The following is a 12,680-nucleotide window of genomic DNA, read 5'->3' as shown; positions in this document are numbered from 1 at the left end:
TAGACAAGTGATTAAAAACAATGAATAAATATAAAATAACATTTTTTAATATTGTAAGTAGTGTGCATTTTGGGGGAAGGAAAAGTCCTGATTAAAGGACTGAATTTTGTTATATCTACCTTGAAAAAACATGAAATTGTCACATATGTGAGAGCTGGGCTTTTAAGAACTACTAGAATGATGATAGATAACTAAGGGAGGGCATTTATGAAAAATATTTGAACCATGTCCCATTACTCCAGCATCATTTATTAAAAAGGCTCTCTTTCCTCCACTGAATTGCTTTTGATAATTTGTCAAAAATTAATTGGGCATATTTGTATGAATCTGTTTCTGGGTTCTCTTTTTGTTTCATTGAAAGTGTCTGTCCTGCTAGTACCTCACTGTCTCACTACAGCTATATGGTAAGCCTTAACAACAGAAGGAGTTATTTCTCCCACTTTATTCTTCTTCCTCAAAAAATTTTAGAATAAATTCATTTATGTTTAAAAGGAAATTGCTGAAATTTTGATATGAATTATATTAAACCTAAACATTAATTTAGAGAAAATTGACATTTTTATTATGTTGAATTATCAGTCCATGGACACAGCATGTCTTTCCAAGTATTTGTCTTTGATTTCTCACATCAACATTTTATAATCTTCATTATATACATCCTATACATGTTCTCTTAAGTTATATTTAAGTATTTTATTTTCTTAGGAGCAACTTTAACTGGTATTGCATTTTTAATTTCAGTACCATTTCTTCATTCTGTCAGTAGATAGAAATGTAATTGAGTTTTGTGTATTGATCTTGTATCCTGTGGTCTTATTGAACTCACTAGTTCTAGCATTATTTTGTTTTAAGATTCTTTGGGACTTTCTAGGTAGACAGTCATGCCATCTGAAAATAGAAACATGTTATATCTTCTTTCCAGTCAGTATTACCTTCCCTTTTTAAAAAAAAAATATATATATTTTATTGGTTTTTTTACAGAGAGGAAGGGAGAGGGATAGAGAGTTAGAAACATCGATGAGAAACATCGATCAGCTGCCTCCTGCACACCCCCTACTGGGGATATGCCCGCAAACAAGGTACATGCCCTTGACTGGAATCGAACCTGGGACCCTTGAGTCCGCAGGCTGATGCTCTATCCACTGAGCCAAACCGGTTAGGGCTCCTTTTTTTTTTCTTGCCTTATTGCAATAGCTAGAATTTGATACATTGTTGGATTGTTTGCTAAAATTTTGTTGAAGACTTTTACATCTAAGTTAATGAGAGATATTAGTCTGTATTACTCCTTTGTACTATCTTTAACTGTTTTTGGTATCAAGATAATACTGGCCTCATAACATTAGTTGTGAAGTAATCCCTCTCTGTTTCTGGAAGAGATTGTATAAATTAGTGTTGGTGTTTTATTTTAATACTTTATGCTTTTTAAAAAAATGGTTGTCCTCAGATCTAGTCATATTAGATGAAATTTACTTTTTCCTCATAGGGGAAGTATTTTAGATTTGAATATAACTTTTGCAGGCCTATTTTATGGCCAAATGGTCTACCAAATTTCAGGCCGTTTGTACTGCCTTTTTTTTAAAAAAAATATATTTTATTGATTTTTTACAGAGAGGAAGGGAGTGGGATAGAGAGTTAGAAACATCGATGAGAGAGAAACATCGATCAGCTGCCTCCTGCACACCCCCTACTAGGGATGTGACCGCAACCAAGGTACGTGCCCTTAACCAGAATTGAACCTGGGACCCTTCAGTCCGCAGGCCGAAGCTCTATCCACTGAGCCAAACCGGTTAGGGCTGTACTGCCTTTTTTTTTTTTTTTAAGATAGGAAAAACAAAGGTCAGTACTAGTCATTGATGCATAGGCAGCGCTTGTTAAGCAGAGCAGTATCTAATTTAAGTCTGATGCTGGATTCCTTGACTAGACTTATGGATTTACTATAACTGGGCTGAGTGTGAATTATAAAACTATGAAATTATTCATAATATTAATTATGGAATTACAGAAATTGAATCAGATGTGGAAACAAGGTAGGGTCACAAAGATTTTCTATCTGTTCTTTTCTAGAAATTTCATAGTTTTAGGTCTATGATTTGTTTAGAATTAATTTTTGCATATGGAGCGAGAGATGAGATCCTTTTTGTTTTTCGCATATAGATGTCTAATTGTTCTAGCATCAGTTGTTGAAAAGACTATGTTTTCTCTAGTGACATTTATTGGCTGTATATCAATTGGTCATATATGTGTGGGTCTATTTCTGGATTCTTGGTCTCATTGGTGCATGTGTCTGTTTTCTCACTAAAATTGCACTGTCATGATTGCTGAAGCTCTGTAGTAAGTCTTAAAATCAGATTGTATGAATTCTCTTCAGTACCTTTTTTTCAGAATTATTTTGGGTATTTCTGTCTCCTTGCTTTCCCATATAACACAAAAGATAATTTCTCTAAAGTTAGTTACAGTGAAAAATCTGAAACCATTAATGAACTTCTTGTCCTCTGTACCATTAAAATGTAATGGGCTATTTTGAACATTGAATAGATTTTTCCCCTTAAATACTTTTATAACATAACACATTATTCATTTGAAAAGCATTGGTTTTTTGAATTATATAGACCTTGTAAATATTGGCACATTTTGTTATTCAATATTTAAATGTAACATTTGTTAATATCATCACTGACTGCATCAGAAAGTTCTTTACGTATTGGGAAGGTGCCATGCTAATAGTGGTGATTATAAATATTCAAAAATTCTTAATTTTGTGTGAAAACTCAAATTTTTGATGCATACTGTCAGTTGTTTTTCTTGAAGTAACTGGTTTACATGATTCATTTTTAAGACCTTACCAGATACCCAAATCTGAGATAACCATGGCTGGTTCATTTCACAACTCAGTCATGCAAGGGCTTTTTCTTGAGGCAACCATTTTCAGTATGCAGCAGAAGTGCCTTAGTTCCTACTATTTTGTAACACAGAATATTGAACTCTACTCAAAGGTTTAATAAAGATTTAATAAAATGAACAATTTTACTGCTTTTTATCAAGGACATTCTTTAGTAAAGTGAAACTGGTCTTTTCCAGAGAAATCTTGTGATATATGTACTCACTTTCTATTACTATGTTTACTAGAGGCCCGGTGCACAAAAATCTGTGCACTCGGGGGGTGGGGGGAGGGCAGTCCCTCAGCCCAGCCTGTGCCCTCTTGCTTGGGACCCCTCAGGGGATGACCACCTGCTGGCTTAGGCCCGCTCCCTGGGGGATTGGGCTTAAGATGGCAGTCAGACATACCTCTGGCAGCCCGGCAGCCCTCGGGGGATGTCCACTTGCCAGCGGGGAGCAGGCCTAAACTGCAGTCGGGCATCCGTAGCGCTGCTGAGGAGGCAGGAGAGGCTCCCACCACCACCGCTGTACTGGCAGCCATCAGCCTGGCTTGTGGCTGAGCAGAGCTCCTCCCATGTGGGAGCGCCCTGACCACCACAGGGCAGCTCTTGCATTGAGCATCTGCCCCCTGGTGGTCAGGGTGTGTCATAGTGACCAGTCATTCCCAGTCGTTCTGCTGTTAGGGTCAGTTTGCATATTACCCTTTTACCAAATAGGATAGAGGCCTGGTGCACAGGTGAGAGCTGGCTGGTTTGCCCTGAAGGGTGTCCCAGATCAGGGTGGGGGTCCTGCTTGGGTGCCTGGCCAGCCTGGGTGAGGGGCTGATGGCTGTATGCAGCTGGTCACACCCCTTTCAGGGTGGGGGTCCCCACTGGGGTGCCTGGCCAGTCTGGGTGAGGGGCTGAGGCCCATTTTTAGGCTGGCGGGTGACGGAAGCTCCCAACCTCTCCTTTTTTTCTTTTTCTTTTTTCAAAATATATTTTATTGATTTTTCACAGAGAGGAAGGGAGAGGGATAGAGAGTTAGAAACATCAATGAGAGAGAAACATCAACCAGCTGCCTCCTGCACACCCCCTACTGGGGGTGTGCCCACAACCAAAGTACATGCCCTTGACCGGAATCGAACCTGGGACCCTTCAGTCCGCAGGCCGACGCTCTATCCACTGAGCCAAACCGGTTTGGGCTCTTTCTTTTTTTTTTATTCTGGGATTTATTTACCTTCTGTGGCTGTCACTGGAACTGAGAGCCCGCTTTAGCTCTGAGGCTCGGCTCCAGCTCTGAGACCTCGGCTGCTGAAAGCAGGTATCTGGGTTTGTTCGGCTTCTATAATTGAAACACTGTTACAGCTCCAGCTCTGAGGCCGGGTTGGCTGAAAGCAGGTTTCTGGGGTTTGTTTAGCTTCTATAATTGCAACATTGTTTCTTAGAGTGCAGCTCAGAGGCCGGCAGCAGCAGGTGGGAAATCTTGGCTTCCTCCATCACTGGAGCAAGCAAGCCTCCTGTTCGCTTCAGCTGCCTGGCTGCTTGCCACCATCTTGGTTGGCAGTTAATTTGCATATTGCCCTGATTAACCAATGGGAAGCGTGTTGGTGGTATGGTTAATTACGATGTTTGTCTATTATTAGATAGGATTATACTTAAAATGCAGTGATTGACCTAGAAACCTACACCTAATGTTATAACTCTAGATTATAACACTAGGAAGACAGTAAATTATTGACATTTTCAGAAGATCTGAAGTTAGTATATTGGGAGACAATCTTTTATTTTAAGAGCGAATGCAGTTACATTAAGTTGTGTTTTATTATCTTATAGGTGCTATACTTGGTAGATCAGAAACTCAGGAGTGTATTTTCTATAACGCTAATTGGGAAAGAGATAAAACCAATCGAACTGGTGTTGAACTCTGTTATGGTGACAAAGATAAACGGAGGCATTGTTTTGCTACCTGGAAGAATATTTCTGGTTCCATTGAAATAGTGAAGCAAGGTTGTTGGCTGGATGATATCAACTGCTATGACAGGTAAGGAAACATTTCCTTTTTTATGATAGCATTAATTTTTACCACCACCACTCCTTTTGAAGGGGAAAGATCAATGCATGTATTTTTCACTTTATTTCTTTTTTGTGTAAACATGGGATTATGAAGACCATTGTAACACTAGAGGCCTGGTGCATGAATTCGTGCACAGGTGGGGTCCCTCTGCCTGGCTGGCAATTGGGGCCAATCAGGGCCATCTCGCCCAGTCCCGATTGGGGCCAGTGGCTGGGGAGGGACCATAGGAGGGCTATCAGGCATGTCTGGCCCCCATCTCACCCAGTCTCGATTGGCCGGACCCCAGCAGCAAGCTAACCTACCGGTTGGAGCATCTGCCCCTTGGTGGTCAGTGCATGTCTTAGTGAATGGTTGGTCAACCTCTCAGTCAGATCCTTAGCATATTGGGCTTTTATATATAGAGATTCTCTAATGACAAGAGATGTATTTTAAAGTAATAAAATAAATGTGACATGTTTATATTTTATCTTTGACATAAATGACCAAGTAGTGAGAAATATAGATAAGAAATATTTCTTTCCTTATATTGTTAGGATTGTAAATTTGTGTGTGTGTTTTTAACGACAATTTTAAGGAAAAAGGATTTTTAAAATTGCTTTAAAAGAGAATATATCCGTTGAAAATCTATTCTCAAGGAGATGAAAGCTTAATCGTAGTATTTAATTTCCTTTTAGGTTTCTTCTTTATGTGTGTGGAAGAAATTGATTTTACTATATTTTTTCCTTGCAAAGTAGGTGTTTGTACTTTATCCCAAGAGACATTTTAACTCGATGTTCAGAATTACATCAGAACACAGTCCTCATAGAAAACTGCATTTTATTTAAAAGATCTTGTTTAAATTGTTTTATTCTATATTGACAATGAAATACAGTGCACATGTAATTGACTGTCAGTGATTTTTCGTGGAGGAGCCCAGAGATGTTGGGCTGATCACTTAAACTGCCTGGATTTTTTCATTGCGGGTGGGTGCTGATGACTGGCAGAGGCTGCAAAGTCCTAGAAAACCAGACTTCTTGGAGCCAAAAAACTGATATACTTGTGTTTCTCTTCGCTTTTAGGTGCATCTGTGGTTGATTGGCTATATGTGATTAATAGCAAAATGCATTGAATAAGACCATACAAATTGAATTAGCTCTACTTTTTATTTAAATAGTTATTTTGGTGTATATGTATTATTTAGGATAGACATCCAAATCTGTGAATTTTCCAGGGATTTTTTTCTCTATAATTATATATTTAAGCTGCATTTCAGTTGTTAGCCTTTCTATTAGCAGAGGTGATCATTAAGTAATATTTGCTATTATGAAAGGTAAGTAGGGCCACTAAGAAAACAGTATAGAGGTTCCTAAAAAAAATTAAAAATTGAATTACCTTACATTTCAGCAATTCTATTTCTGGATATTTATCCAAAAATGAAAATGCCAACTGAAAAAGATATATGCACCTTTATGTTTATTGTAGCATTATTTATAATAGCCAAGATGTGGAAGTAATATAAGTGTCCACTGATAGATTAATGAATAAAGAAAGTGTATGTAATTAAAATTAAAATATATATTACATACATAATATATATCATATATAACATATAATATATAAAATCTATAACATTCTATTGTATGCATAGAAATCACCCATAAAAATAAGGAAATCTTGCTTTTTGAAACCACATGGATAAACCTTAATGGCATTATGCGAAGTGAAATAAGTCAGAGAAAAAAAATACCATATGATGTCATTTATATGTGAATCAAAAAGACAAACCAAAATTCATAGATACAGAGTAGTTGTAAGAGGCTGAGGGGTGGGTGAAATATGTGAAAGGGGAGAAATGGTGCATACTTTCAGTTATAAAACAAATTAATCCTGGCATGAAATGTACAGCATGGTGACTAGTTAATAATACTGCATTGTGTATTTATAAGTTGCAGAGAGGGTAGATCTTAAAAGTTCTCATCACATGGAAAAAAATGTGTAATGCTGTGGTGATGGATGTTAACTTATTGTGGTGATCATTTCATAGTCTATACAAATATCATATTATTATGTTTCATACCTGAAAAATATACAGTGTTATATGTTAATTATATATCTATTTTTTTAAAAAGGTAGGTAGAAAAAAGTTGGGGAAAAATGAGATCTGGGAATCATCTTTATCCAAAACTATCTTTCATTAATTCGTTGAAATCAAGGATTTCTGGTGTTTTTGTTTTGTTTTGTTTTGTTTGTTTTGTTTGTGTGTGTGTGTGTGTGTGTGTGTGTGTGTGTGTGTGTGTGTGTATTGTAGTAAAAAGATACTGTGCTTCTCATCTAAAACCAGTATTGCTGGAGGTTAAACTTGGCTTGATAATGGGGTATGGGTGGTTCAGCGCAAATGCTTGTTCTTACAGGGATAATTACTACACCAACTCTGTTTCTAGGGATTAAATGCTAACTTAAAAGTATGTGAAATTTTGTTTTTTATGCTCTGAATTTGATTAAAAAACAGGTATTAAGGATAATAAGAAAAGTAGGAGAAAGGAAAAGAAGATTAAAGAAATGTCAAAGTGTGGAGGAAAAGAGTAATAAAAAGAAAAATGAAATTGGATGACAAAAAGTAATTAGGCTAGGTTAATTTACCTCCCATAATTTGAGACATGGTTCTAAATACTAAATATTAAATTTATATATATTCCTCTTGCTAAATTGTTAAAAATGTACCTTTCGTTTATCTTTTACTTTCTACTAAATAGATGTTGGTATCAATTACATTTTAAAGTTAGGTTTTTTAAAGATGGCATTCTCCCTGAAATATCTTGAGCTTTTCATTATAAAGTCAAATCAACCTATTATTCTAATAGCCATCCTTAAAGTTCAGTTTATTTGTAACATGTCTTTAAAGCTACCTGATGTTTGTTAGCACTATTTCAGTGTTTGAGGTTTTTTGTTTTTTTTTAAAGAAAATATAGGTACAGTGGTCCCTCCTTAGCTGCAATTTTGCTTTGTTTTTTAATATATTTTTATTGATTTCTGAGAGGAAGAGAGAGATAGAAACATCAGTGATGAGAGTGAACCATTGATCAGCTGCCTCCTGCATGCCCCTACTGGGGATCGAGCCTGCAACTCATGCATGTGCCCTTGATTGGAATCGAACCCGGGACCCTTCTGTCTGCAGGCTGATGTTCTATCCACTGAGGCAAACCAACTAGGGCTACTTTCCGTGGTTTCAGTTACCTATGGGAATTAAGAGTGTCATTTTTGGGCCCCAAAATATTGCGTGGAAAATTCCAGAAATAAATATTGTGCACAGTTCTGAGTGTTGTGAAGAAATCTCGTGCTGTCCTACCCACAACTGGAATCATCCCTTTGTTCAGTGTATGCAGGCTGTATATGTTACCTGCTCATTAGTCACTTAGTAGGTGTTTTGATTATGAGAGAGAGAGGGAGAGAGAGACAGAGACCACCATTATATAACTTCATTACAGTATATTGTAATAATTGTTCTATTTTATTAGTAGTAATTGTTGTTAATCTCATATCGCGCCTAACTTATAAATTAAACTTTATCATAGGTATGAATATATAGGAAAAAACAGTGTATATAGGGTTCAGCACTATCCTCGGTTTCAAGCATCCACTAGGGTCTTGGAACTTTTCCCCTGCAGATAGGTGGGGGGGAACTACTGTATAGCTGTTTCTTTTTTTCTTTTTTTAATATATTTTATTGATTTTTTACAGAGAGGAAGGGAGAGGGAGAGAGAGTTAGAAACATTGATGAGAGAGAAACATCAATCAGCTGCCTCCTGCACACCCCCTACTGGCGATGTGCCCGCAACCAAGGTACATGCCCTTGACCAGAATCAAACCTAGGACCCTTGAGTCCGCAGGCCGATGCTCTATCCACTGAGCCAAACCAGTTAGGGCTGTATAGCTGTTTCTTAGTGATTGATTAGGATTTGTTCTACAGGCTAATTTCCTATCTTTTCAGTAACTTAGGTTCTCTATAGAAGGTTGCCTTCACCTTCCCCTCCAGATCAACCTATCTTGAATTAGTTTTTGAGTTACTAGGTTCTATATGTTTGTTGTTACATATTGTTCTTGTTGTTTATCTTAAGTCTGTTCATTGTGTTCAGGGTATTTAAATTTGTACTACAAAAAGCACTTAATTCCCAAGCCCTGATTTGGTCTCTGATATTGAGATATATTCTACTGTGAGGTATGAACTTGAATCACTTTGTATTTGTGTATTTATGTGTGTACATACGTGCATATGTGTATTTACATGTACACAGATATAGTTTTACATATAGTGTTCAGTGTTTGTATTTCTGAAATGGGAAAGCTATATTTCTTGTGAGAAAAGTGCTCCTAGACCAAATTTCTTCATTGGCTCTTTCAGTTTTTTAATAATTAAACAACAAAAAGATGGTTGCTTTAGATTGATCATTAAAAACCAAGTTAAAGCAATAGTCTCAATGAGCCAATGTGATTGTTATAAAATCAGCTGTTTATTTTATTCTGATGAGATTTAGTAACAGGATTCCAAGGATAGTTTTGAATTTTAAGAGTTGACCATTGGATATTAATAAAAACTTAAAGTTGACTATAAATGACTTATTACTTTATCTCTGAGAAGAACTTGAGAAACATACCTGTTGTAGATTCAGTATAATAATGTTGATTTTAATTATTCCTCTTTGTTTGTTTGCAGGACTGATTGTATAGAGAAAAAAGACAGCCCTGAAGTATATTTTTGTTGCTGTGAGGGCAATATGTGTAATGAAAGGTTTTCTTATTTTCCGGAGATGGAAGTCACCCAGCGTAAGTTCACAGGGAAAATGCATAGGTCTGTTTAGTAGATGGAAAACAAAGTATATTCATGTTAATAGAATCATTTACTCCTACCTCTCCTACTTTTATTTTTCTCCTAAAATTTGATCCTACAATAAATACTTATTATAGAATTTTGTAGACCAAATCTGAGTTGTTCTTTTCCTTCCCTTTCCACAGCTACTTCGAATCCAGTTACTCCTAAGCCACCCTATTACAACATCTTGCTCTACTCCTTGGTGCCACTTATGTTAATTGCAGGGATCGTGATCTGTGCATTTTGGGTGTATAGACATCATAAGATGGCCTACCCTCCTGTACTTGTTCCTACTCAAGTAAGTTATTGTCTCATACTTTGTGCTGTTTTAACTTGCATATTTTAAAGGAGTATTACTGTGATAAAATCCACCAGTTAGTTATAATTCGTTTTCCTTTAGACTTAATTTTTGAATATTTTTTTTTATCATGGAAAATATTGCAAAGCTAATTTTGCAAACTTACCAATTTGCTATGTCCTGAACTTTTCTCACTTAAGTGTTGAGTAGACTAGATTGAAGGGTTTTCCCATTCCTGTTCTTCTTGGGGGAGTTTTACTGTCATTGTAATACTTTACAGTGTGAGTGAGATTCACCCTGCTTTATTATGATGTAATTGATGGTGGAGAAGGGAAAACAACCCTTTTATTCCCTTCCATTCTCTCCTCCATTCCCATATTTTTGTGCCTTTTTTCAAGACTACTTGCCAAAATATCCTTCTAACCATGAATTAGGGACCCCTTAAGGTAACCAGGAAAGTGTGGAAAAGAGAGGTTTCACAAAGGCTTCAGGAAGATATATCACTAAAAGTGGTGTTTTGGGGAAAAGGAGCAGAAGAGCAGTGTTTCTCATCATGTATTGTCGATAGTTCCAAATATATTTTTGTTTGCAACATATTAATTCTGTACTAAACACTAAACACATTTTTAATGCCCTTGCTTCTCACTTCTCTGAGCCAGAATATATCTGAAAATATAGGTGTGGTGGGTAGCCAGATTAAATGCATGAAATTTTCCTCATTCTCTATTGTGTAGACAGTTGGCTTTAGTCCAGTGCTTTATAAGGACTTTTAATATAAATAGTTGATATTCTACAGGCTGAGCAAAGGTGATAACTTTTGGTTACATTTGCTTGAGACATTTTTTAAACTCTAATTTTTACTGTTTTAACTCTTAAGATCAGATTACCTCAGCCTCTGTATCTCTTTGTTTCTCTAATACAGTAGGATTAATGGTTAAAACTTGATAGAAGAAAATGGTAAAGTCCTATAATTTAATGGCCAAAACAACTTCTTCTCTTTAAGCTTTATTTACATAACATATTTCTTTCTCAGTACTTGCCACAATCTGTTAGCATTAGATCATTGATCCCCATAATCTTTGTAAAATGTGTATATGGAGGAATAAACCTGAGGTTAAATACTTTGTTCAATTAGGTAAACACACTATTTTGTACAGCTGAAATATTTTGACTTTTAGACATTAGTAATCAAGCTTTGAGTCAATATAAAATAATCTCTAAAAAGTAATTTATAATAAAAAATGTTAGTGTCCAGTAAATAGATGTAGTTTATTCCATTAGGCCATAGGATACACTTTACCTTCTGTTGTTGGTAACTATTTTAATAATAAATACCTACATTTAGAAGAGAGAGCATTTATCTTTAGTACTATAGTGGTGTCCAGATGTACCTTACTTATGTTTGTGGTGTGATGGAAACTAACTGGAAACTACATTTAAAAACAACTTTATTGTTTCTTAGTAAAACTATAAGAAGAATAATGTAATCTTATAGATAATATTGATTTGTATATAATGTTGATAGGAAAGTATGGTTGAACATTTTTTTTAAAAGGGCTTGATATAATATATTAGGCTACTTTATTTAGAAATGCTAATTCATTCCAGGGTTTACACTTCTAAAAAGGAAAGATGCAGTTATTATTTATAATTAACTAAGAACCAGGTATCTTTAGTAGTATTCATCTTAGATATCTGTTGCCATGGTTAATGTTACTGTTCTCATTTATTTGATACATTGTTCTGTGGTGAATTTGAATAAATTTTATGAATTACTCAAAAATAAGGAATGAGTTGGAAGGTTTTTAATGGAATGACCTGGAATGGTCAACTTTTGTTATTAAAAATACAAGACATGCCTGATGTTATGCTTTCCTTCTGTCATAAACTATTTTGTGGAAAAGGAGCATTGTCATCAGTGTGGCATTTCTCTTGTGTCAACTTCACAATGTCTCAGAAACTGTAGTGCCACTCTTTCAGTCTCATTTTGGGTGAGAAAGTTATGTAAACTAGTTCTGCAAGATGACTTAGGGGCCATCTTGTTACAAAATACTCAGTTTTATCTATTTCAAAATAATTACTGAAAATTACATCAAGCATTTATTGAACATTTACAGTGTATCAGAAAACTGGTACTTTATGTATATGTAGAAATACATAATTTAAACAAGAATATATAAAACTATAAGATATATAATTTCCCCCCCACGATTTCCAACTTGTGACTGGTATATGAAGATCATCTTTAGAATATCACGATGTATTTTTGTTTAAAAATAAATATTCCTGAACCACAGGAATGGGGCCTAGGATATTATGTTTCTAATAAGTTTCCCAGGTGATTTTGGTGACAGCCAGGTATGAAAAGCACAGATTTTATTTTACTCACAGGATTGTTTATATAGTTTAATCCCTACTTTATAGATAAAGAAATTGAGACATAACAAAGCTCACCTATCAGAGCTGGAATCTAAACCATGGACTTGGACAACTAAAGCTTTGCTCTTATTGCTTACGCTGTTCTGCTTCTCATTTTCCACAGAACAGTTGCCTCAGGGATTTCAGATAATTCTAAACATTCCTGCCATCTCAAAACCATCCTAT

General features: G+C 35.7%; 1 protein-coding gene across 3 annotated transcripts in view; it reads left to right on the top strand.

The window, feature by feature from the left end:
• The window catches only part of ACVR2A (activin A receptor type 2A), a 105,541-nt gene that overhangs the window by 55,832 nt on the left and 37,029 nt on the right, over positions 1 to 12,680 (top strand). For 2 of the 3 annotated variants that reach the window (XR_009453847.1, XM_059704537.1), the window contains exons 2-4: positions 4,692 to 4,899; positions 9,623 to 9,732; positions 9,922 to 10,076. Coding sequence is in view for 2 of the 3 variants with exons in the window: in XM_059704537.1 (XP_059560520.1) it covers positions 4,692 to 4,899; positions 9,623 to 9,732; positions 9,922 to 10,076 (473 nt within the window). In the remaining variant the exon portion in view is untranslated. The remainder of the gene's footprint in view (positions 1 to 4,691; positions 4,900 to 9,622; positions 9,733 to 9,921; positions 10,077 to 12,680) is intronic. The other variant, XM_059704538.1, reaches the window with a different exon arrangement.

This window comes from Myotis daubentonii, chromosome 7, assembly GCF_963259705.1.
Source record: "Myotis daubentonii chromosome 7, mMyoDau2.1, whole genome shotgun sequence".
In the NCBI taxonomy this organism is placed as follows: domain Eukaryota; kingdom Metazoa; phylum Chordata; class Mammalia; order Chiroptera; family Vespertilionidae; genus Myotis; species Myotis daubentonii.
This window is presented reverse-complemented; position numbering and strand designations above follow the sequence as displayed.